Source organism: Coregonus clupeaformis, chromosome 13 (assembly GCF_020615455.1).
Source record: "Coregonus clupeaformis isolate EN_2021a chromosome 13, ASM2061545v1, whole genome shotgun sequence".
NCBI lineage: Eukaryota > Metazoa > Chordata > Actinopteri > Salmoniformes > Salmonidae > Coregonus > Coregonus clupeaformis.
The window spans coordinates 37,218,113-37,244,928 of NC_059204.1; the positions used below are offsets into that span (position 1 = coordinate 37,218,113).

The 26,816-nt window shown below is 42.5% G+C and overlaps 1 protein-coding gene across 2 annotated transcripts in view; it reads right to left on the minus strand.

Moving 5' to 3' along the window:
• Positions 1–2,933: 2,933 nt before the first annotated feature.
• LOC121579910 (vascular endothelial zinc finger 1-like) overlaps positions 2,934–26,816 on the minus strand; it is a 48,537-nt gene continuing 24,654 nt past the window's right edge. Inside the window, exons 2-6 of one of the 2 annotated variants that reach the window (XM_041894887.2) lie at positions 18,990–19,765; positions 9,776–9,845; positions 9,127–9,289; positions 5,636–5,671; positions 2,934–4,957 (exon numbers count right to left, since the gene is read on the minus strand). In XM_041894887.2, the coding sequence (XP_041750821.1) occupies positions 4,605–4,957; positions 5,636–5,671; positions 9,127–9,289; positions 9,776–9,845; positions 18,990–19,765 (1,398 nt within the window). In that variant the 3' untranslated portion in view covers positions 2,934–4,604. The remainder of the gene's footprint in view (positions 4,958–5,635; positions 5,672–9,126; positions 9,290–9,775; positions 9,846–18,989; positions 19,766–26,816) is intronic. The other variant, XM_041894888.2, reaches the window with a different exon arrangement.

Here is a 26,816-nt window from a genome sequence, read left to right on the forward strand (position 1 = left end):
TTTCGGTTGGGTAAGTTATGATTGGCTCTCAGATAAATATTAAGAACATTTACAGCAATAAAACACTAATTTCATTTTAGCTGATGGTCAGCTGATAACATAATCCTGCAACAACAGAGAATATTGTCTACTGAATTATACTAACCAAATAATGTAGATATTTTCTAAATGAAAACAATACGCAATATTTAAGATTAATCTCCTTTATCTCTTCAAATATTTTACCATTTTAAATAGGGAGCATCATCCAGCCACCTTGAACTGTGTACACATCAAAAGGAGGATCAGCTGAAAATGAGGGGGCAATTGACATTCGACCTGAATAAAATATACAGCACATCAGTTGTAATTTATTCTGCAGCAGGAAATAAAGACTGGAAAGGTCATTCATGCAACATCAGTAAATCAATAAAGCATCTATGGGGAGGTTTCACACACAGATTAAGTTTAGACTTGGACTAGGTAGCAATTTCAATGGTGAATCTCTATTGAAAAATATTTATAGTCTGACTAGGCTTAATCTGTGTCTGGGAAACCGTCCCTTAGTGTCTCAATCGCTAAAAAAATGCCCAAAATAATGGCAAAAAAAACACTTAAAAAGCCAAAAATGGCACAAAGCAATCTGAGAAAAGAGGAAACGATATTGGTGTCAATTAAGTGTGTGAACATCTGTACTACTGTGGGGTATGAGTGTAGAGGCTCTAATGAGTGGAACAGCTAGCCTCCCACTGCAGGCGGACTCATCAGGAAATGGCACACAGCCACAAAACCATCATGTTTTATAGTTATTTTATTTAGACAACCCAAATAAAAAGGCACATAAAACATTGCACATGTTTACGTAGTAATTTCACAAACATACATTTTTAAAAATGTAGGAATGTTTTACCTTTCTGCTAATCAGAAAGCCTAGTCTTCATAGGTATATACAAAATTACTGTTGTTAATGTTCTAATACAAAAGATTTATAAAAGGTTATCTTATCTTTCACGTCTATTGTAACTACGACATCCTCAGAACTAAAATATTTTTGTACAAAGATATACATTCAACTGCCTTCACAGAGGTCCAAGAATTTCCAAATCATTGTTATTGTCTTCTTGTTAAAAATTATGAAATGTTCAATTTAAAATATTCACTTAGTTGTATCTCATAATTGTATCAAATTTGGCAAACAGAATACGCAATTACAGTGCATCTACTCAATGCATAAGAAAACACTTATCATTGGACTTCCTTTGAAAAAAACTCAGGGGAAAAAAACGTGCATGCATCTTGTGTGTGTTCTTTCAGGACATACAGTGCATTCGGAAAGTATTCAGACCCCTTGACTTTTTCCACATTTTGTTACGTTACAGCCTTATTCTAAAATTGATTAAATAGTTTTTTCCCTCATCAATCTACACACAATACCCCATAATGACAAAGTGAAAACAGGTTTTAGACAGTTAAAAAACAGAAATACCTTATTTACATAAGTATTCAGACCCTTTGTTATGAGACTCAAAATTGAGCTCATGAGCATCCCGTTTCCATTGATCATCCTTGAGATGTTTCCACAACTTGATTGGACATGATCAATTGATTGGACATGATTTGGAAAGGCCCACACCTGTCTATATAAGGTCCCACAGTTGACTTGACAGTGCATGTCAGAGCAAAAACCAAGCCATGAGGTCGAAGGAATTGTCCGTAGAGCTCCAAGACAGGATTGTGTCGAGGCACAGATCTGGGGAAGGGTACCAAAACATTTCTGCAGCATTGTAGGTCCCCAAGAACACAGTGGCCTCCATCATTCCTAAATGGAAGAAGTTTCGAACCACCAAGACTCTTCCTAATGCTGGCCGCCCGGCCAAAGTGAGCTATCGGGAGAAGGGCCTTGGTCAGGGAGGTGACCAAGAACCCGATGGTCACTCTGATAGAGCTCCAGAGTTCCTCTGTGGACATGGGAGAACCTTCCAGAAGGACAACCATCTCTGCAGCACTGCACCAATCAGGCCTTTATGGTAGAGTGGCCAGACAGAAGCCACTCCTCAGTAAAAGGCACATGACAGCCCGCTTGGAGTTTGCCAAAAAGGCACCTAAAGGACTCAGACCATGAGAAACAAGATTCTCTGGTCTGATGAAACCAAGTTTGAACAGTTTGGCCTGAATGCCAAGTGTTAACTCCTGAGTGGCGCAGTGGTCTAAGGCACTGCATCGCAGTGCTAACTGTGCCACTAGAGATCCTGGTTCGAATCCAGGCTCTGTCGCAGCCGGCCGCGACCGGGAGACTCATGGGCGGCGCACAATTGGCCCAGCGTCGTCCAGGGTAGGGGAGGGAATGGCCAGCAGGGATGTAGCTCAGTTGATAGAGCATGGTGTTTGCAACACCAGGGTTGTGGGTTTGATTCCCACAGGGGGCCAGTATAAAAAAAAAAATGTATTCACTAACTGTAAGTCGCTCTGGATAAGAGCGTCTGCTAAATGACTAAAATGTAAATGTAAGTGTCACGCCTGGAGGAAACCTGGCAGCAGCAGGGACTGGGAGACTAGTCAGGATCGAGGGAAAGATGAACGGAGCAAAGTACAGAGAGATCCTTGATGAAAACCTGCTCTAGAGCGCTCAGGACCTCAGACTGGGGCGAAGGTTCACCTTTCAACAGGACAACGACCCTAAGTACACAGCCAAGACAATGCAGGAGTGGCTTCGGAACAAGTCTCTGAATGTCCTTGAGTGGCCCAGCCAGAGCCCAGACTTGAACATCTCTGGAGAGACCTGAAAATAGCTGTGCAGCGATGCTCCCCATCCAACATGACAGAGCTTGAGAGGATATGCAGAGAAGAATGGGAGAAACTCCCCAAATACAGGTCTGAATACATATGTAAATGTAATGTTTCATATTTTTATTTTATAAATTAGTAAACATTTATAGAAACCTGTTTTTGCGTTGTCGTTATGGGGTATTGTGTGTAGATTGATTAGATTTTTTTTCAATTTTAGAATACTTTCCGAATGCACTGTAGTATCCTGTACTTTACATCACACAGCACAAAAACCTTGCAAAGGTGATATGACCAAGTAAGAACGTCTTATCTAGTAATGGTAATCTAAGGGTCTCAATGCCTGAGATGTGCTGCAGAGGCCATGTTGGCCCGACTAAATTGTGTCCACCCTTCGGCTGCAGTAACACTACAACATGATCTAGTAGTTCATTACTTTCATACACTTCTCAAAAACCATTAGTGTTTTGTTCTCAATACATCAGTCACCTCATCCATCATCTAATCCATAAATCACCATGACACAGGCGGAGACAATGGATTTTTGTTCGAAAATATAATTACAGATGACATGATTATTAAAATGGACGGCTATGTTCACAAAATTAAAGAGTTCTTAGATCCCTAGTCTTTTTTTTCTTTTAGCAAAAAGGTATATGGTGAGTTAAATATTTACAAAGTAACATGGGAAAGGATCAAGTTGTGTTAGATGTGAATTAAATACAACAAAAAAAGTATATATATATATATATATATATTACGTTTCCAGGGCTACTCTCAGCGAGTTACCTGAGCAGAAGGTCCATACTAATCGGGGTCCTCGAAAACGATAAGAAAAAGGGTATAAAATATTTCTAACAAAACTATAATCCGTCACCAACATGATAATGATAATAATCGTTTAAGAAATACAAATTTGTGAACTTCAGGACCATTTCCTCAATGGCATTTGTAAGCCACTAGATGGCCCTGTTTTTATGTAGGCTGATTACCTAACACCAATTTGATCTTTGATAATACTGCTGTTAAGTTACACATGGGATATGCTTTCAGTGCAAGACTCATTCCTCTCTCGGTTTGTGTAAAACAATTGACATCAACTGATGACCAAATAAAAGAAGCACACCTCTGCCATCCCTAACAAAGATAAAAAACTAGCCTAACTGTACACATCTTTAACAGTCAAGAGGGACTATTTCCAGATATCCACTTCAACAAAATAATACAGATTCAGTTGATGGTGAGAATACATTAACATGTACCTCAAGAGCATACCTCTTATTTGAAAAACAAAAGTTATACAGCTGTGAAAAAAGAATAACCCTCCGTCCAAATGGAAGTCTTAGTCCCTTTTGTTGGACTCATCTCCTAAAAATATTAAATAATGATTAGCAGGCTATAGATAAAACAACTTATAAGAAACACCCATTGGCTTTGCAAGAGAACTTCTGGAACAATAAAACCAGCAATTCATACTTATTGCATTAGTCCTTTTAAAAATGATCCTCTTCCAATTGCAAAGGTATGAGATCGAAGGCGTTTAGCGAGGCTTGAGAGTCCTCCCCTCTTGTTCATCCTGCCCCGACTGTAATGTTGACATCACTGTTTAACACTTCATCGACTCACTACATCTAGGTTTGAAGTCATTCAGATAATATATAAAACCCTACCTAACTTCTACACAACTGTTCTGGTTCTCTTTTCTGTGATGTAGCATTGGTTGGGGTGGAGCCATGTGTCACAAGTAGGCTAAATGTTAATTTCCAGGTCTGAGGAGTGGGCACGGGGTCAGGGGTCAGGGGAAAGATGGGGGTAAGGGGGAGGCGTCATCATTTCTTGTTTTACCAGGGTGGGGACGAAGGCAGGACTTGGGACAGAAAAGGCATACTCTCCATGGACCTCATGGCGATGTTGAGGGGCCCGGACATTGTCATGGACATGGGGGTGCTGATGGCCAGAGGGTGGGCGATATTCATGTGTGCTGTGGAAGGGATGTTGATCGAGGCGATGTTGACGGGCCCAGTGATGGTGACAGGGTGCTGGAGGCTGACGTTCACTGTGTTGGTGGAAATGTTCATTTGCGACGCTATGGTGACGGGGTTGTTGATGGAGTTTCCCCGGTTCATCGTGGTGGTGATGGGGGTGGAGGCTGTTACAGGTGTGGCTGACGCAGAGTTGTGGATGTCATTACTGTCTAGAGAATGGGATAGAGGATATAGTGTTTAAGTTCCACTGCTAAACCAAATCAAACAAATACCTTTACACAGATTTACTGGTTATTCCCCACCATTAAAACAGAGGGAGGAATGCTGTCTGTACTCTGGACTATTTCGCACAGATTATTTTTTGCAGTGTACAGAGATTATTTTTGTAGTATATGCCTTCAGCGTTCTTCTCTTTTACTGCTACTGCCTTGACTCACCTGCAGCACCGATTGAACTAAAACTGACCATAATAGTAATAACCATTTCCCACTTTTCTTTAAAATGTGGCAAATACATGCTCTTCTAAAAAACAAATACTGAAGCAGGTAAATCATGTACAGGTTAAACTGTTTAAAAAATGAAACATCTCTAGTGGTCATTCTTGCTGTACATAGTATAGTAAAACAGTTTTAAATTAGGGCACAGAAATCTCCAAGACAACATTTCTATGAATGCAATGTTGATGCAATGTTTGTAAATGATGTGACACACTGTCATGCAGCGTTTCCCCTATATTAATTTAGCAGCCGCGCATTTCTGAGTTTACCCACATACTAACATCTATTTGCCTTATACTTGTGTGTGTGATGTGACTGTGTGTATTCTTGGGTTGCGGGCAGGGGGTTGGGGTAAGGTTTGGTTTTCACACAATGCTACATTATTATTACCTTTTCGTCCCCCTGAGGAGTTCCACTGCCAGTCCCCTATTCAGAAATAGACACACAGCGGTTATAACGGACTGTCTGCAGGCTAGCCAAGGCTGCTGCGCTAGGGCCAGGGTGCCTCTCTCTCAGTGCACTCTGCAGGCCCCACTTCAGGTGGGCAAGGTTGGTACACACACCAGAACGGTGGGCACACACCCTGGCCTGCTAGTCCATAGGTGGAGGAGGGAACGGGCCATAGGATTACTGTGGTGAGAAGCAATATCCTATTTGTAGAGTTCTCTGTGCTGTATATGTCTGCCTTGTGATGTGGACCCTTGGGAGAAGGGTGGCAGTGCTTGTTCAGATGGCAGCTAATGCAGAGTGAATAAACAACATAGTAGTGAAGGCCTTTCCCTTCAGTGGCCAGGGAAAGGCCTTGTTGCTTCTACTGTCTGTGTAACGGAAACAGGAATCTGAGAAATGTTGATTATACTTTGTTATTGACTACACCTTTTGAGCAGTGATTCATGTGTAATGCAGTGTTCTCCAGATGGGAAGAGATGAACAGGGTGTCGGCCTACATGTTCCACAGCCACAGGAGAATCAAACCAACAGGTTGGCTAACAGCACTTTGACAAATGGAAATTCACAGATGACCAAACAGGAAATACACACACAGCTATAGCGTGAAGGCTGAGGAAGAAGCCAGTTATTGGGCTGTACTTGACAACGCTATGTATTATACACTTACAGTATACACTGCGTGTACAAAACATTAGGAACACCTTCCTAATATTGAGTTGCACCCCCTTTTGCCCTCAGAACCGCCTCAATTCGTGGGGGCATGTACTATACAAGTTGTCGAAAGTGTTCCACAGGGATGCTGGCCCATGTTGACTCCAATGCTTCCCATAGTTGTGTTAAGGTGGCTGGATGTCCTTTGGGTTGTGGACCATTCTTGATACACATGGGAAACTGTTGAGCGTGAAAAACACGGCAGTGTTGCAGTCCTTGACACACTCAAACCGGTGCACCTGGCACCTACTAACATACCCCGTTCAAAGGCACTTAAATATTTTGTCTTGCCATTCACCCTCTGAATGGCACACAAACACAATCCATGTCTCAATTGTCTCAAGGCATAAAAATCCTTCTTTAACCTGTCTCCTCCCCTTCATCTACACCAGGGTTCTTCAATTCCGGTCCTGGAGGGCCGAAACACCTCTGTTTTTCACCCTCTCCTTCTAATCAGGGGCTAATTCAGACCTGGGACACCAGGTGAGTGCAATTAACTACCAGGTACAAATAAAAAACAGAAGTGTTTCAGCCCTCCAGGACCGGAATTGAAGAACCCTGACCTACACTGATTTAAGTGGATTTAACAAGTGACATCAATAAGATTCACCTGGATTCACCTGGTCAGTCTATCAAGGAAAGAGCAGGTGTTCCTAATGTTCTGTGCACTCAGTGTATTTAAATGGTTACGGTACCAGGGATTTTTCTGAATTACTTACTAAGCAGTAATAAAAAAGTAATCCTGAGTCCATAACACCAAAGATATCAATAACACTAACGAGAAAGACTGATGGAAGAGCAATCCTCTGACAAAAACCCTGCCCCCCTCTTCTAATTCTCGTGCAAGTTGCACAAATCAATTGAGTGGAGATATCACTGTGTTCCACTTTCCTCTGCTCCTTTGTGCTCAAACACAAGCCAATTGCTGAAAGCGCTTTAAATTTAGAACAGATTTTTGCCACAGGCCATTCACTTCTGTCAAGCAAAATATGTCAAATTACATACCACGTGCAGACAAAATAAATATTAAAACATAAAGTATAGCACAGCGTATACATCTCTCCACTCAACGGATTGTAACATCCAATTCATGTTTGAAAACAGAATGTAACTCAAGAGAAAATGGGGAAAATGTAACTAGCAAGGAGGACATGGTAATGCCTATCATGGTAAATGTCAGGTGGGACCTTCTATGTCCCGTAGATCTACTACACAGAATGAAACCTGCCTAAGGTTAAAGTCAGCACCAATCAAACATGAGATTTTCACTGTAATGTGAAGTCACCAAGTGAGGTTATCCCTGGCTTCTGGTACACCTACAAATTAGTGGACTTGGCTATTTCAGCCACATCTGTTGCTGACAGGTGTATCAAATCGAGCACATAGCCAGGCAATCTCCATAGACAAACATTGGCAGTAGAATGGCCTTACTGAAGAGCTCAGTGACTTTCAAGTGGCACCATCATAGGATGCCACCTTTCCAACAACTCAGCAGTTCGTTCTACCCTGCTAGAGCTGCCCCGGTCAACTGTAAGTGCTGTTATTGTGAAGAGGAAACGTCTAGGAGCAACAACAGCTCAGCCACGAAGTGGTAGGCCACACAACCTCACAGAACGGGACCGCCGAGTACTGAAGAGCGTAAAAATAATCTGACCTCAGTTGCAACACTCACTACAGAGTTCCAAACTACCTCTGGAAGCAACGTCAGCACAATAACTGTTCGTCGAGAGCTTCATGAAATTGTTTTCCATCTTCCATGGCCGAGCAGCCGCACACAACCTTAAGATCACCATGTGCAATGCCAAGGCTGGAGGGGTGTAAAGCTCGCCGCCATTGGACTCTGGAGCAGTGGAAGCGCGTTCTCTGGAGTGATGAATCACACTTCACCATCTGGCAGTCTGACGGACGAATCTGGGTTTTGCGGATGCCAGGAGAACGCTACCTGCCCCAATGCATAGTGCCAACTGTAAAGTGTGGTGAGGAGGAATAATAGTCTGGGGCTGTTTTTCATGTTTCAGTTCCAGTGAAGGGACATCTTAACGCTACAGAAATACAATGACATTCTAGACAATTCTGTGCTTCCAACTTTGTGGCAACAGTTTGACAAAGGCCCTTTCCTGTTTCAGCATGGCAATGCCCCAGTGCACAAAGCGAGGTCCATACAGAAATGGTTTGTCGAGATCGGTGAGGAAGAACTTGACTGGCCTGCACAGAGCCCTGACCTCAACCCCATCAAACACCTTTGGGATGAATTGGAACGCCGACTGCGAGCCAGGCCTAATCACGCAACATCAGTGCCTGACCTCACTAATGCTTGTGGCTGAATGGAGGCAAGCCCTCGCAGCAATGTTCCAACATCTAGTGGAAAGCCTTCCCAGAAGAGCGGAGGCTGTTATTGCAGGGGGGACCAACTCCATATTAAAGCCCTGATTTTGGAATGAGATGTTCAACGAGCAGGTGTCCACATACTTTTGAACATGTAGTGTATATCTTGTGATATGTGTTGTCCATAAGTGAAGTGGTGTAGGCTATGTGCTGTGTTTTTGATTTTGTGTGTATGTGTATGCCAGGAGATGCTGTATGTTGCGAGACACATTTCACCTAAAGGGACAATAAAGTATTAAATCAAATCAAATAAATTAAGAATGTAAAACATGAAGACAGTTCATTTAAGTTGGGAGGGGGGCAGTGGCTGGTGAGATAGGGCTGACGTGACGTACCTTTGTTAGAGGAATTAAAGTTGGTCTGGCCGTGTGTCTTTAGATGGCTGGTGATGTAGGCTGCACTCAGCATCTTGCCGCAGATGTTGCAGGTGACCTTCCCTTCATGCCGGATCATGTGGGAGCGCAGTCTGTCTTTGGTGGCGAAGGCAGAAGTACAGGCCTGGGGGAGGACAGGAGAACAGGACGGGGTCAGAAGGTCAGGCCAGAGGCACACTACTATTCATAGGGCCACCCAGCTTCGTGCTCCAGCTTGGTGCCAAGTGCAGCTTTATTCATTTATCTAACACAGCCTGCTTTCATCATTCAGACTGCATGGAACATGTCCAACTTTAAAGGCTTATGGATCATCATAAATCTCTACTGGGGCCACAGGGCATAGCCTACTGGAGTATGCTGTCATGAGCAGACTGCCATTACGGCACTATCTATGACTAATGGGCTCATTTTAAAGACACTAGTCGAGCACAGTTATCTTTATTCCTTTCAGTGCTGGAAACTAACAAGTACTGTCCGAGCTGGCAGAGAAGAAAGTGCAAAGTGGGAGAATTCATGCTAGCTGACAGACATGCAGCTCAAGTTGTCAATAATGAGCTGTTGACAAGTGGCCCTAATAAGGCCACACAGTACAGTTCTCTCTCTCGCTTACCGTTACTTGGCATTTGAACGGTCTTTCTGAGGAGTGGACATGCTTCACGTGGCAGCTCAGGTGGTCTGGCCTGGAGGAGAGAGGAGAAAAAAGTCACAATCTTGCTGTAGAATATTAATGGACACACAACAGTCTGTTTTCGGCCCTTTTCCAGTGAGACTCCACTGTTCACACAGCCCACTCATCGCAGCTCCCAGAGGTACCATTAGTTGGACTGAAAACCCGGACAACAGCAGACAGGCTAGGAGCTAAATCATTTCATCACTGTCATAAGGAATGATGTGGAGAACTCCAAAACTAACAGCTGGGCCAAAGCGAGACAGTTTCACACTGGTAGTGGTTATGTTACAAAGGAGAGGAGTCAAGTGGAATCTTTTCAGGAGTGCTGTGAACCAGAATGACTTCTCTTCTTTTTCACTGTTAACTGAAGAGGACAGCAGCTTCCACACAGAGAGAGAGAGAGAGAGAGAGAGAGAGAGAGAGACAAGAGAGAGAGGGGAGCGAGGGGAGCGAGAAGAGAGAGCGCCTGCAACCTGGCAGGCTGTCTGACAGTGACTCTGAGTTGCGTTATTCTGCCGGCCTCTCACTTTTCAGTGTGCCGATAAACCTCTGCGTCACTGTGTTGGAACCAAGCCGGGTTCTTCCCTTAACTGCCCAGCTCTAAGATTACAGTTTGGACAGACAGCATAATGTAGGGTGTTCACCCAACCCATAAAATTATTATTTCATTCAATGTTTATAAAAAAAGATTCAGTCAATAGAGAATTGCATCAGAAATAAAATAGTCCAAACCCTATGTCTACCATATATGGTTAACAAGTTACAGACAATTTACTCCGAGAATTTAGCATGATTAGAGTTAATACAATGTCATTACGGCCATAGTCAAAAAGTGGTCGCTGCTCTAAAGAAATGTGTCACTGCTCCGCGGGCAGAACGGCACCAACTTCAAAATGTCAACTGACAAACTAGCTAGTGGCTGCAGGTTAGTGTGTGATAATAGGGTTTTTCTAAATTAAATCTGCAGACTACAAAACAAAAAATTGGGTCTATATATTAATTTACAAAGCTAACAGACTGAGTTTAAAATATCTACCCTCCCAAAGACAATCTGTTCCAGTTCATGGTGTATTTATGAGTCTTTCCCTTTAAAACGCCATTGAAAACAGCCCCTCAAGGTTGAATGACCTGGGTTAGAGGAATACAATACCACGGATCTGGTGATGAAAATTACATGAGTATCAAGTTGATTTTGATTGTTCCAAAGCATGGAAACACCTCTAAATGTTACCACCTCCCAACGCCGAAAAATGGAGGAGATACAACCAACCGTTTAAATTAGCAATGGTCACAACAAACTAATGTTCTTATTTAATCTAGGGGTGTGAACGTTTAAACGTTAAAACATTTAAAGCTGCAATATAACTTTTTGGGTGATCCGACCAAATTCACATAGAATGTGTTATAGATCTGTCATTCTCATTGAAAGCAAATCTAAGAAGCGGTAGATATGTTCTATATGTGCTATTTCTATGCTTCCCTTAAGTTTTGTTTTTTTGCGTCTTTTACTTTCGGTTTTGTACACCACCTTCAAACAGCTGAAGATTAGAGCCCAACCGATATGGGATTTTTGGGTCCGATACTGATTTTAGGGAGGGAAAAGTAACCGATTACAATATATCTGCCGATATGTTTTTTTGTGTGTTTTTTTGGTGGAATGAAACAGACCTTTTTTTCACAAATTGTGCTCCAAAGGATTAACATGTACTCTAAATTACGACTCTTAAAGATGCATGATGCAGAAATCGCTGCGCTGGTTCGCATAGTTCGCTTAATTTCAGTTTATGTGACAAAACAAGAAAGTATAGTGTAGAGAATCATTGTACAGTGTGAAATATATTTTCTATAAACAAAAAAATGTATTTTCAGCTGGTGTACAAAACTGAAAGTAAGACGCAAAAACTAAATTTAAGAACGGGAAGCATAGAAATAGCGTACATAGAACATATCTACTGCTTCGACTTGTTTTCAATGAGAATGACTGATCTAGCACATATTTCTATGTGAATTTGAGTGGGTCACCCAAAAAGTTTCATATTGCAGCTTTAACTAGTTTACATGATAACCACCAAAAAGCAACTATATCCTCTATAAATACAAAACACTTGTTCAGTTTACTTCAGGTACAACGTAAAGATTTGTCTATCTAGGGCAGTGGCTAAGACTGCAGAAGTGTTTATGCTGAAGCACCACAAACACACTAATAAAACTTTGTCTCAAAGTAAATCTGTTCACAAACTATGCAGTGAAAGTTCAAACTATTCAGTGAAATGTAATAACATCGAGTTTGTAATGTCACCACTATGTGTCAGCATTGAGTAGATTCACTACAGCGCTTTACTACAGTCAAAGTTCATTTAAAACAAAAACTTTATGGCAACCTAGCAATGAAAGGGTTTCCACTAGTTACCACAATCACAAAGTAAAAATTGGCGATATCGTAAAAATTTATTAAAACAAAACATAGCTTTTTGGTCTTAATTTGAGGTTAGCAGTAGCGTTCACATTTTAAGAAGATAAATTGTATAAACCCTTACAATTACATTTTAGTCATTTAGCAGACGCTCTTATCCAGAGCGACTTACAGGAGCTATTAGGGTTAAGTGCCTTGCTCAAGGTACGTAACGTAACAAAATGTGGCGAAAGTTAAGGGGTCTTAATACTTTCCGAATGTACTGTAAGTAACGTTAGCACAGATGGCTAGCTAGCTAGGCTAACTACCTTGCTGGCTAGATAGAGCCTAAATACATTGCTGGCTAGCTAGTGAGCATGTGATGAGGACAGGGCTGCTTGCTTGGTGAAGTGTGTTACCAAAAATTGTCACTCAAACAGAAGGGGGAACTAACAAAGAGTCACTAACAACCACCAAAACAGGTACGTTCTAGGAGGGGTAATGAAAATACACTCATGGGGTGTCCACTGAAAGTAGACTAGCAACAACAACAGACTAGACATCCACCATGAGCGCCCACTAAATTTGCCCAAGAAGAGGCAAACAAAAGAAAAACCCACAGCAAACTTGAAAACAGGAAGCAAACCAAAAATTGGAACAGGGATGATCAGATAAAGGATTGTTTTTCTACAAATGAAATAGGGAGAGCCAACTAAAAGCTGTTAACCCTCCAAGACAAATGGAGCACTGTGCCAGGACAGGTGAAACACCTGACTAACAAGATGACAAGCCAGCACAGGTGTAACACATACTAACACGCTGACACCAATCGGTGCGCCCAACGTGCTAATGTCCAACCTCGAAATATAAATGGAAAAACCAAAGCGTACTTTACTTATTCAAATACGCTGTCGCTGGCTGTGGCAAAATACTCACCATCAAACCACCATGCCTCCTCTTTCTCACGTCTTGACTTGCTTCCATTCAGCCACAAGAGCATTAGTGAGGTCGGGCACTGATGTTGGGCGATTAGGCCTGCCTCGCAGTCGGCGATCCAATTCATCCCAAAGGTGTTCGATGGGGTTGAGGTCAGGGCTCTGTGCAGGCCAGTTAAGTTCTTCCACACCGATCTCGACAAAGCATTTCTGTATGGCCCTCGCTTTGTGCACAGGGGCATTGTCATGCTGAAACAGGAAAGGGCCTTCCCCAAACTGATGTCACGAAGTTGGAAGCACAGAATCTTCTAGAATGTCATTGTATGCTGTAGAGTTAAGATTTCCCTTCACTGGAACTAAGGGGCCTAGCCCGAACCATGAAAAACAGACCATTATTCCTCCTTTACCAAACTTTACAGATGGCACTATGCATTGGGGCATGTAGCGTTCTCCTGGCATCCACCAAACCTAGATTCATCAGTCGGACTGCCAGATGGTGAAGCGTGATTCATCACTCCAGAGAACGCGTTTCCACTGCTCCAGAGTCTAATGGCGGTGAGCTTTACACCACTCCAGCCGACGCTTGGCATTGTGCATGTTGATCTTAGGCTTGTGCACGGCTGCTCGGCCATGGAAGATTTCCTTGTCAAAAACGTAAAATATTAATGACCGATTTCTTGAGTTTCTATTTTGAGGAAGTGGCTACGGCGTCTCAAGATGGACAAACAGTACTATATTTTTCTTGTTTTAAAGCGTAGGTTGAAGGTATGCGAGCACACTCGTTCGGTTCACCTAGCAGAGTTTGACTAGGCACCAGCTGAACCGAAGCATGCAGAAGCCTCAACTTGCCACACAGAGCCTCGAGCTCTATTACTGTAGCCTAGTGCTGGTTTTATGACTTGTGATTGGACAACAACAAAAAGCTACACGCGCCACTCTCGTGAAAACCAAGAACAGCAGCATCATAAATGATAAGCACGATGTAGACCTTCTGTATTGTGAATTCACATGGAATTTTATGACTTTTTCTTATCGCTTTAACAGAAAACCAATAAAAATGGCAGTTTAAACATTAAGGAATTTCCTATTTGTCACATTCCTAATTGAATCACTGTTAAGTAAAAGCACATTATGGTTGTAATATTATAGAGAACAATCTAATGGTTAGTTATATGTGATTCATAATGAAATAGTTTTCTTTGCCCTATGTTTAGACATTAATTTAGTAGCACCCTCTTGAATTTACCTGTATTTCACTAATCAAATCAATTTTTATTTGCCACATTCGTCGAATACAACAGGTGTAGACATTACCGTGAAATGTTTACTTACAGCCCTTAACCAACAATGCATTTATTTCTTAATAAAATGTAAAATAAAACAACAACAAAAAAGTGTTGAGAAAAAAGGAGCAGAAGTCAAATAAAATAACATTAGGGAGGCTATATACAGGGGGGTATCCTGTCAATGTGCGGGGGCACCGGCTAGTTGAGGTAATATGTACATGTGGGTAGAGTTAAAGTGACTATGCATAAATAATTAACAGAGTACCAGCAGCGTAAAAAGATGGGGTGGTGGTGGGGGGGCAGTGCAAATAGTCTGGGTAGCCATGATTAGCTATTCAGGAGTCTTATGGCTTGGGGGTAGAAGCTGTTGAGAAGCCTTTTGGACCTAGACTTGGCGCTCCGGTACCGCTTGCCGTGCGGTAGCAGAGAGAACAGTCTATGACTAGGGTGGCTGGAGTCTTTGACAATTTTGTGGGCCTTCCTCTGACACCGCCTGGTATAGAGGTCCTGGATGGCAGGAAGCTTGGCCCCAGTGATGTACTGGGCCATACGCCCTACCCTCTGTAGTGCCTTGCGGTCGGAGGCCGAGCAGTTGCCATACCAGGCAATGATGCAACCAGTCAGGATGCTCTCGATGGTGCAGCTGTAGAACTTCTTGAGGATCTGAGGACCCATGCCAAATATTTTCAGTCTCCTGAGGGGGAATAGGCTTTGTCGTGCCCTCTTCACGACTGTCTTGGTGTGTTTGGACCATGATAGTTCGTTGGTGATGTGGACACCAAGGACCTTGAAGCTCTCAACCTGTTCCACTACAGCCACGTCGATGAGAATGGGGGCGTGCTCAGTCCTCTTTTTTTTCCTGTAGTCCACAATCATCTCCTTTGTCTTGGTCACGTTGAGGGAGAGGTTGTTATCCTGGCACCACACAGCCAGGTCTCTGACCTCCTCCCTATAGACTGTCTCATCATTGTCTGTGATCAGGCCTACCACTGTTGTGTCGTCGGCAAACTTAATGATGGTTTTGGAGTCGTGCTTGGCCATGCAGTCATGGGTGAACAGGGAGTACAGGAGGGGACTGAGCACGCACCCCTGAGGGGCACCCGTGTTGAGGATCAGCGTGGCAGATGTGTTGTTACCTACCCTTACCACCTGGGGGCGGCCCGTCAGGAAGTCCAGGATCCAGTTGCAGAGGGAGGTGTTTAGTCCCAGGATCCTTAGCTTAGTGATGAGCTTTGAGGGCACTATGGTGTTGAACGCTGAGCTGTAGTCAATGAATAGCATTGTCACGTAGGTGTTCCTCTTGTCCAGGTGGGAAAGGGCAGTGTGGAGTGCAATAGAGATTGCATCATCTGTGGATCTGTTGGGGCGGTATGCAAATTGGAGTGGGTCTAGGGTTTCTGGGATAATGGTGTTGATGTGAGCCATGACCAGCCTTTCAAAGCACTTCATGGCTACAGACGTCAGTGCTACGGGTCGGTAGTCATTTAGGCAGGTTATCTTAGTGTCCTTGGGCACGGGGACTATGGTGGTTTTCTGGATTTTTGTTTTAGATTCCATCTCTCACAGTTGAAGTGTACTTATGATAAAAATTACAGACCTCTACATGCTTTGTAAGTAGGAAAACCTGCAAAATCGGCAGTGTATCAAATACTTGTTCTCCCCACTGTGTGTGTGTGTATATATATATATATATATATATATATATATATATATTCTCTGTTCGTAGGAGTAACATGAATTTGTGCATGAGGCAGAAATAATGCGGTGCGACTTGAGTTTTGCCATCAGCTGGAAGACGGTGTCCCTTTTTGGTCAGTGTCAGCGGTGGAAAGGGAGAGTCGAGGGATGATGAGAGGCGGACCCTCAGTCTGCTGCTCTCTCCTTCCGCTGACATGCAGGCCCAGTAAATTTTTTATAAAAAGCAAATTATTTAAAATATATGCTCACTCTGCTGTGCCTCACAAGTAATACAACAACTGATCTATTACCGGTGTGATCATATAGCCTACCTCAAATTATGAAATATATATACTACCGGTCAAAGGTTTGGACACACCTACTCATTCCAGGGTTTTTCTTTATTTTTACTAGTTTCTACATTGTAGAATAATAGTGAAGACATCAAAACTATGACATAACACATATGGAGTCATGTAGTAACCAAAAAAGTGTTAAACAAATCAAAATATATTTGAGATTCTTCAAATAGCCACCCTTTGCCTTTGCACACTCTTGGCGTTCTCTCAACCAGCTTCATGAGGTAGTCACCTGGAAGTCATTTCAATTAACAGGTGTGCCTTCTTAAAAGTTAATTTGTGGAATTTCTTTCCTTCTTAATGCATTTGAGACAATCAGTTGTGTTGTGACAAGGTAGGGGAGGTGTACAGAATATCCATATATGGCAAGAACAGCTCAAATAAGCAAAGAGGAATACAGTCCATCATTACTTTAAGACATGAAGATCAGTCAATACGGAACATTTCAAGAACTTTGAACGTTTCTTCAAGTGCAGTTGCAAAAACCATCAAGCGCTTTGATGAAACTGGCTCTCATGAGGACCACCACAGGAATGGAAGACCCAGAGTTACCTCTGCTGCAGAGGATAAGTTCATTAGAGTTACCAGCCTCAGAAATTGCAGCCCAAATAAATGCTTCAGAGTTCAAGTCACAGACACATCTCAACATCAACTGTTCAGAGGGGACTGTGTGAATTAGGCCTTCATGGTCGTATTGCTGCAAAGAAACCACTACTAAAGGACACCAATAATAAGAAGAGACCTGCTTGGGCCAAGAAACACGAGCAATGGACATTAGACCGGTGGAAATTTGTCCTTTGGTCTAGAGTCCAAATTTGAGATTTTTGGTTCCAACCGCTGTGTCTTTGTGAGATGCGGTGTGGGTGAACGGATGATCTCAGCATGTGTAGTTCCCACTGTAAAAAAACATGGAGGAGGAGGTGTTATGGTGTGGGGGTGCTTTGCTGGTGACACTGTCTGTGATTTATTTAGAATTCAAGGCACACTTAACCAGCATGGCTACCATAGCATTCTGCAGCGATACGCCATCCCATCTTTTTTGGGCTTAGTGGGACTATCATTTGTTTTTCAACAGGACAATGACCCAACACACCTCCAGGCTGTGTAAGGGCTATTTTACCAAGGAGAGTGATTGAGTGCTGCATCAGGTGACCTGGCCTCCACAATCACCCGACCTCAACCCAATTGAGATGGTTTGGGATGAGTCAGACGACAGAGGGAAGGAAAAGCAGCCAACAAGTGCTCAACATATGTGGGAACTCCTTCAAGACTGTTGGAAAAGCATTCCAGTTGAAGCTGATTGAGAAAATGCCAAGAGTGTGCAAAGCTGTCATCAAAGCAAAGGGTGGCTATTTGAAGAATCTCAAATATAAAATATTATATTTGTTTAACACTTTTTTGGTTACTACATGATTCCATATGTGTTATGTCATAGTTGGTCTTCACTATTATTCTACAATGTAAAAAATAGTCAAAATTAAGAAAAACCCTTGAATGAGTAGGTGTGTCCAAACTTTTGACTGGTAATGTATAATTATTTTAATGGTCCGAACAACAGGGCAATTCAAGCAAAACATATATGCGGTGATTATGTATTGGGCCAATAGCCTACTGCACAAACCTCATTGCTACAGTACTGTTTTAAATAGGTTAATGTTGCATAGGCTTACGTTTAAGTCATGTTCGAAAACAATTCTGAGCGGTATATCTCGGCTTGCATTTTGACTCAGAAGGTGATCTTGACTCTTGACCACTGGAATCCATTTACTCACAGCAATCCTTTGCTCTTATTTGAACAACTAACAAGCTGTAAGAAGAGCCCTTTGCTTCTTGGAAAGGTTTTCAATGGTGATTTTGTCCATTTGCCATTACTCATGCCCACAGATTACTAGTGACGCATAGCTGGAAGTAGTGAGTGGATGTTGCAGTAAATGTTGAAAGAGGCCATCTTACAAGGCCACTGTTGGCTATGCCTGGAAAGACTGGAATGCTCAGTTATTCCAGGTGGGTCAGACTGGGCCCTGTAAAGGTGCATCGTATGCGGTCCGTTCCCAAATTTTGATGCACAAATCAAAGCAGCCTTTCCCCTCCCCCCGCCTCACTCCTCTGCCTGCATGCCTGTCCTCGCAGGGGGGAACTCTGGGACACTGGAGTTGAACTGCTCTCTAAAGCGTGACTGTTTAAACATGTTGGGGACCACAAAGGCACTGAGTCAAGACCATTCAACGCTAATATAAATCCATGAGGGCAGCAGCCAATGGGACGTGCACAACGTTAACGTCACATTGAACAACAGATGGTCATACACTCTCCATCTCAGTGTATCTCTAAGTGCTTGTCTAACACCATATAGAATGTGTTGGCTAATAACCGTGTACTAACATGATCTGAATTAGCTGATGTTTGATTTCAAATGAGATTGTAATAAATAGCAAGCACTTCTACTTGAAATATGTGGCAGCTAGCGAGTGTTAGTGAATGTGCATGGCTGGGCCTGGGGCCTACCTGGAGAAGCCTTTCCCGCACACGGAACAGACATAGGGCTTGTGGACTCCTCCGTCGTGCGAGCGCACGTGGTAGGTCATGCGGTCCTTCCTCTTGAAGCGCTGCTGGCAGATGGGGCATTCGTAGGGCTTCTCGTCCGAGTGGGACAGCTTGTGACGGTTCAGGTGGTAGACGTCTCGGAAGGCCTTGCCACACATCTCACAGCCATGGTTCTTCTTCACTGGCTTGGAAGGCTTCTTGGGCTGGCTCTGCTGGGGTACGTTGATCATAGAGGCTGGCGACATGATGCTAGTGGCTGGAGACATGATGCTGGAGGCTGAAGACACAGAGGAGGTGGCCGTGGTGAGCATGCCTGCGATGGTGGAGATGTAGGAGGGCTGCCCGCTATTCTCCCTGGGCAGGGTAGAGATGAGGGGCACCATGGTGGGGGCTGTCTGGGCTGTCTTCTTGGGCCGCGACACCATCTTGACGCCCGTGTGGCAGGACTCGTGGCGCCGCAGGTGGTAGCTGTCACGGAAGGCCTTGTTGCAGTAGCCGCAGATGAAGGGTGTCTTGCTCTTGTGCTCCTTCTTCACCACAGGCATGGGTCCCCTGCCGCCGCCAGTCCCGCAGGCCACATTGTCTTTGAGGAGCTCGGCGGCGCTGGCGGGGGGTTTCTGGTCCAGGGAGATGGGCATCACAGGCTTCTGGTCCACCGGCTCGTTCCCAGAGTTGAGCAGTGGCAGCAGGCTGTTCTGGGCCACCTGGTGCTGGTGGTGGAGGGCTTCATTGGCCTGCTGTAGAGACATTACATTAAATCACAGCAAGGTGAAACACAGATCAACAACACAGTTCAATTCTCAATCAACACAATATTACAGTATTACCAGTAGCCTGAATGTCTTTCTAGCAGGTGGCCCTTCCTGTTGGAATGGACAGGGTAGAACTATAGGTTGAAAATACCAGCCTTTCTTGCTCTGTCTGCTACAGGCTAGTTATAAGAGACAGAGCACTGAAAGTTCAGGTTTTATTTGTGTTACTCAATACAGCCACATTCACCTCACATCCTTTCTCCTTTATGTAACCCGGCACTTTTTGGAGATTAGCCTACATCTTCACATTCCTCCTTTATATAACCGCTTTTGCGGTGAGAAAATAGTTTGGAAGGAAATTAATTTAGCATTAGTCTCTCTTTGTGTTGTGTTACTGGCTTACATAGCCTACTGGGAATACCCTAATCTGGGAGCCATTCATATGCAACAACTATTGAGAACAGCTTAATCTCAATGCCTTTCAAAGGCCACATCTTAAAATGCTCTGGTGCTGCTGGGGAGGCTTTGCTTTGGTGACTTGTCTGCCTCAGCCATAGCCTGGGCCTAGAAGCTCCATGTGTTTGCACAACACATGGAGATTCAACACGGTCTCTGTGCGGTGGTTCTTCAATTTCACCCTGAGAGCTTGTGCCCTTTCTGAAGTTAGTTCACAGCTCCGCTGAAGTGACGCTTGAGAGAGTTGGAGAGATAGAGCGCGGCTGTCTGCGGGTGTGACTGCGAGAAAAGCCATTTCATCGAAAGCCACACCAAAATAGACAGCGAGTCCTTCTTTGCGCATGTGGCATCGCAGAGTAGACCACGGAGGACAGAACAGAGCAGTCAACAATTCCGCCCCTCTGCTGAATGACTAATGACATGCAAGCAGGACATCAGTCAGCCGAAACATTGCAACTAATACAATGGGAGGAGAAGACCTGAAAACATTCAATCAGATAATCATCACAACAACCCTGGTCTCTAGTCTAAAACCACACCAACTAGGAAGAGAATTTGCCAAAGCCCTTTACTGCACGTAGTTGCTTCTATGCTCTATTGACTTCCAAGTCCCTGATAAAGAATCACCTTTGTACCGAGCCACAGTATTGATGTGTGGAGAATCTACTTGATGAATCACGCGAAAAAAGCAGGGTCAGTGATTGTTGGTGTTTTACAGGGACAAAAATAGGCCCTGGCTCTGTCATTAGTGAGGAGGCACACAAACAGCCTGCTGCTGCTTAGGAATCCAAACCTGCTAGCAAATATGAAAAATGATCCCCCACCATGATGGTGCAGACTCTTCATGTGACTGCAAAAGTAGCCTGCCAAAATACAGGCAGGCAGTGGAAGAATTCAGTTCACTGCCTCCAGCAGCAGCCTGGGCATGAGCTCAGCTAAACCAGACCAGACAAGGTGTTCTCCTGGTAAACTGGGTGATTCTCATGAAACCAGTTTTAACCATGGCAGTAGCAAATTGAGTTAGAAAACCATGATGCATCTGCAACTATTAACCATCTATCATTCTGAAGAGTGTTTTGGTAGTACCCAATTTGCTAACTACCATCAGGTCCTAATGGCCTGGTACTTAGGGCTCTATTGTCCCCTCCAATCACTGTGACATCAATGCAAATACAATCGAAAATCACATCAAACACTTATAATCAAAACACTATCTTCCTTTTACAAAACTCACCTCACTGTGATGATCAATTTGAAGAACTACAACAGCAGGTTAAAAGTGTAAAACATGGTTGTTGTGGATGTTGTTTCAAAGCCTAACACACCGAAATGGACAGCGTTTTCTAATGTGATAATTAATTCAAAACACCCATAGCATATTAGAGCTTATGCATAGGCTTACGAGCCCAAGCCAGAAAGAAAAACCTGAAATAAAATTATGATTGTACTGTTATATAGCCTACTGCATATTACGCATGGCAGAAAAACATACAACAAAACTGATTTAAGATGTCTTTGGTACATAATTGGTCTAGCCTATACAAATTCAAGTAATCACCTTTGAGTGTGGACTGTATTATTATGCATACTGAATGGACTGGTTACCTTATGCTATGGTGGAAAATGTATATCCATGAGTATGGGAGAGAATGTATAGCCCTAGGCGATGCTGTTGGCTCGTTGATTTTGCAGGGCAGCTTAAAGTTCGCCTACAATGAGTACATTTGTATTTGATTTTGAATAGCCTAGTAATAGGGTATTGTTTATATTTTCATAATTAATTGGGTGATACATTACCTTTAGCTATACAGAATATCTCACCACCATGCATTTCCATCTCCTCCTCTCTCTCCTTTATTCTTTTCTAGAGCATGCAGACGGGCTGTCAACAGTTTAGTGAAATATGTTTCATTGCGAAAACATGTTACTACTGATGTTCCCGAACAGATTTCACTTGGTTTCCCTAATTAAGCACTGGGTATCTGCAGGAACAAGGTTGGAGAGCCCATGGCATACAGAGTGCGGACGGAATATCACCTGTCGGGGCAGGGAGAGCATGCTCCTCAAACACTGGTTGATGCTTGGAGTGAATTAAGTGTTTTTATATTTATTTCTCAGCTGCTCATCTTAAGCACATGCTCGGCTATTAAAAACGAAGTAGCCTACAAAACGGACCGGCGGAAAGCGTGCAGCCTCCATTCGCTATTCGAGTGCATACAGATGACATGTATTTTTCCCCATGCCCCTGTTCCTGCCCATTTGATAATGGGCCATTCTAATTAGAAACTAATTTGACATATTAGTAAAGATTAGATTCAATTGAGAATAGTCTGATGTGTGAAAATATGATCACTTGAGAGAACAGAGCGCAAGCTCTTTTTTTGCTACTTTCTCAAATCATCAATAGCCTATAGTTGCAACATGCAGCCCATATATGTTTTGATTTCTAAATTGCCAAATAACTAAATCTAGCATATTGGACCAGTTTCAAAATATCACTTTTACGCTACACATAGCCACTTCATATGCGCACTCGCTCTGTAATGGGAAAATTATCATTTTTATTTTATTCAGCTAAGTTAAATGATATTCTTCTTACTATAAAATCATATACATTTAAATAATGGCACGGGGCATAAGCATATCTTGTCAGCTAAATGAATAAGCCTACAGCCTATGGAATGGAGCATAGCCAGATAACATAGGCCTACAGTAGGCCAACTCATATTCTGTTCTTCTGAAATACATTTTCTTCATATCATGTTTCTTTAGACCTGACTAAAATAAAATATTGGATGTATTGTGATGGTGTATATTACATTGATTTAATTTTTTTTTTTTTATGTAGATGTTCCAAAGGCACGAATCAGCAGCTTGTATGCGTGGAGATGCTAAACGTGTTTATGTTAATTAACGGTCAATTACCGGGAGACCGGCAGGCTTTTGCATGACAATAACTGGCTGACAAAATGTCATGACCGCCACCGGCCTAGGCATGAATGGACTTTAGTGATGTGATCAATTGTTTGCCGACTCATAATGGCTGTCTCCTATTACTTGCAGATTGAGCTAAGGGCCTCTCAATACTGAAAATATACATTTCTCATACTGCATAATTTTTTTGGTCCGTTTTGGTAATGAGAACCTTAATTTCGGTAATGATAATAAGCAAATTCTAATGTATAGTCAATGGGTGTGCTATGCTGCCAACTTTAATTATTTACTAGGACCACTGCTTACACCTATTGTATAGATTTTTGAAAAATATCAGTTATTTGATTAAGTAGGGGTTGTCAAGAAATATGGGTGTATAAACCCCATTTGAATTGACTTATAGCCACAATCTGGAGTTTGTTTTTCAGCAAAGAGCAACCCCTCCAATTAAAGGAGGATATTTTATTTAATTTTTTATGTAACCTTTATTTAACTAGGCAAGTCAGTTAAGAACAAATTCTTATTTACAATGACGGCCTACCCCGGCCAAACCTGGACGACGCTGGGCCAATTGTGCGCTGCCCTATGGGACTCCCAATCACGGCCAGTTGTGATACAGCCTGGAATCAAACCAGGGGGTCTGTAGCGACGCCTCAAACACTGAGATGCAGTGCCTTAGACCGCTGCGCCACTCGGGAGCCCAATCCCCCATTGTGACATGTACCTGTTTTAGCACTTACCTATACTGTTGTTTGATTTCCCAAGGCAGTCTTGGTCCATACCCCACATATTTAGATACTTTATAAGCATATCATGTTATACCATTTGCCCAAAGGGTTCCATTCAATTTAGAAATACATCTAAAATACCTTTGAACCACACATATCCACGTCATAACACACCAATATTACCTGTTAAGACCTTAGAGAAATTACCTTTTCTAAAAAAAAAAAGAAAGTCACATTTTTTATGCTTAAGTCCACATTTGACTTTTGAAAATACTTATACTTATGCTAAAATAAGGGGTATTTTTGTCAATTGCATTAAAATCAGTGATTTTAGTATTATGCAAGTAATTAACAAATTACAGTTTGATGTATCGGGTTACTGAATCTCTAATAGAGCTCAGTACAGTTTTTCAATGGCAAACTACGCAACACTCCGAAAAATGCAGTCTCATCTCCGAAACCTGCTTATGATTACCGGAATGCACCAATATTAAGGAAATATTCAGAAAAATAAAATGTATACTTTAGTAATTTTGACTTAATCTGATAGTGCGGCTTTTGTTCTTTATCCTTTATCCAAATATGTGTACATATAAATAACATGTATACAGAAGTAATCACAAAAAAACAAGATTCAGAAAAGTTTGTGTTGTGGTAATGAGATAAATTACAACATTTTAATGTAATTGTACATGTATTCGTTTTCAGTGTTATGTTTAACCTTTACATTAGATGAGCAATGTTAAAAAATATTAGAAATGGATTTGTTTTACTTTTTTGGACTTTTACTGCATTGGTAGTAGTGGAAATTGTGGTAAAAATGCATAATATCTGATCAATAAACATAATTATTAAATAGATAAATACAGATCCTAATCTTAGTTATCCAAGAGGAAATATGTTGGAGTTTTTTCTTCTTCTTTTTTTTTCACCTTTTGGGAGGGTCAAGTGCCAGTTTTGTGAGAATCACCCAGCTAGTAGCTCAACGTTACAATAGAATTCATTCCAAACGTGCTCCTCAAACATTAAACTATAGAATTGACAGAAAATATCAAATTAATAAATGAATAAGAAACAGATGTGTTCGTTAGACCAGGGCTCGCCAACTATCCTCCTGTAGATTTTCACTCCAACCCGAGTTGCAACTAACCTGATTATTAGAATCAGATGCGCTATATTAGGGTTGGAGCGAAAACCTACTAGACAGTAGCTCTCCAGGAACAGGGTTGGAGAGCCCTGCGTTAGACAGTCGAGACAGGCCACCCACTCTCTTTCTCAGTGGTCTGACTGCGTGGGCTTTGGGGCTGCGCAGGTCAAGCCACAAGCTTAGTTTCCGTAGGCACCCTTCAGGAAGCAGAGGCGAGACACCAGGTAAGAGTGAGAGCCACAGGAAGCCACCAGTCTAACCACAGCGGTGAATCTCTGCCATATTGCACCAAACACACCGAGGAAACCTGCCATCCACATAGGGAACAGCCACATTCACCCAAAGCAGCCCAATTAGAGAAGAGCTGGCGGAGAGGGGAGAGGCCTTAATGTGCTGCAGTTTTAGAGAGAAGAGCACATGGTTGTACTGCACAGCAGGCAGAGCAGAGGTCCCCCGCTGTGCGAAAAGGTTAGTGACGTCAAAGCTGGAAGCTACCCACGTCGACTGACATTAATAAATAAATCACACGCAGCGCTGGAATACTTAGTCTGTCTGCCTGTCTCCTCCTCAGCTTCAGTGCAGACTTTCGGTAATACTATTGGTAATACCGGTACTGAACACTATTTTCTAACCCCACAGCCTCTGTAATCCGAAGGTTAGTAATGCTAACAAGTACATGTCAAATCCCATTGAGAACGCTAACGAGCACATAGCGAACATTATATACAGTCTCTGAACTAAACTATTTTCAGAACCGACATCCCAGCTCATAAAGTTATACAAGTAACTCAAAAAATACTACTCACAGTTTCCTGCACACACAAATATTAGACAGCGAGGCTCTTGATCCAGGAATTCTCTGCTGTTACCAAGCGAAGCTTGATTTTGGAAGAAGCTAACCACCTAGCTAGACAGAGAACTAGGTACTAAAATAGCAAACCAAACACACAACTGCAGAGCATTTAGCACATTTTAGACAGTTAACTTAATAGTTAAGATATCTAGCTGGCAAACATTTAGTTGTGAATTCCATACTGTATCTAGATCACCTGGTGCGTACTGCACAACAGTGAGTTACTCACAAGGCTCCGGTCTCTTGTCATTTTGTGCTTGTAAAACAAACACCACGTGACTGGGGACTACTGGTAAGCTTCATAATGAAAACTTGTTAGCGGTGAAATGAAGAACACAATGTTTTTTTAAATATCCTAACGTATTGCACAAGTTAACTGCAGGTATTTACTTAAAAGAGTTGCTACAAATATTCAAATTGATGAACAAATCTTCAAGAAATAGTTAACGGTATTGAAAAACCACCCCGTGGCTATTTCCAAATACCCCGGTATACAGTATACCGCCCAAGCCTACTAAACAGCTCTCTAAAATCTAGATCAGGCCTTTGCACTACACTTCAGGGGAACACAGACACACTGCACCAGAACCAGACAGACAGGGGCATGTTTTAAAGAAAAGGATCCTCTGACTGTGGCAGCACTGTGTGTGCAAGATCATGGACAACAATTTAAAAAGTGTATCATAATAATTGAACATGTTTATCTAGCTAAATATAGGCTACTAGGTTATTATGGTAATGTTCCCTTCAGGTAATCTATGATTAAATTATGCAGAATGTAGGTCAATGTACTGTCTTCTAGTGTAGTTCAAACAGTCATGTGACAGTGGCCAGTGTAACATCTGCAGAGCTTATAGGCCTGGCTGGATGGATTTAGCATCCAGCTCTAGAACATAATCAGCAGAATGGCAAAAAGAG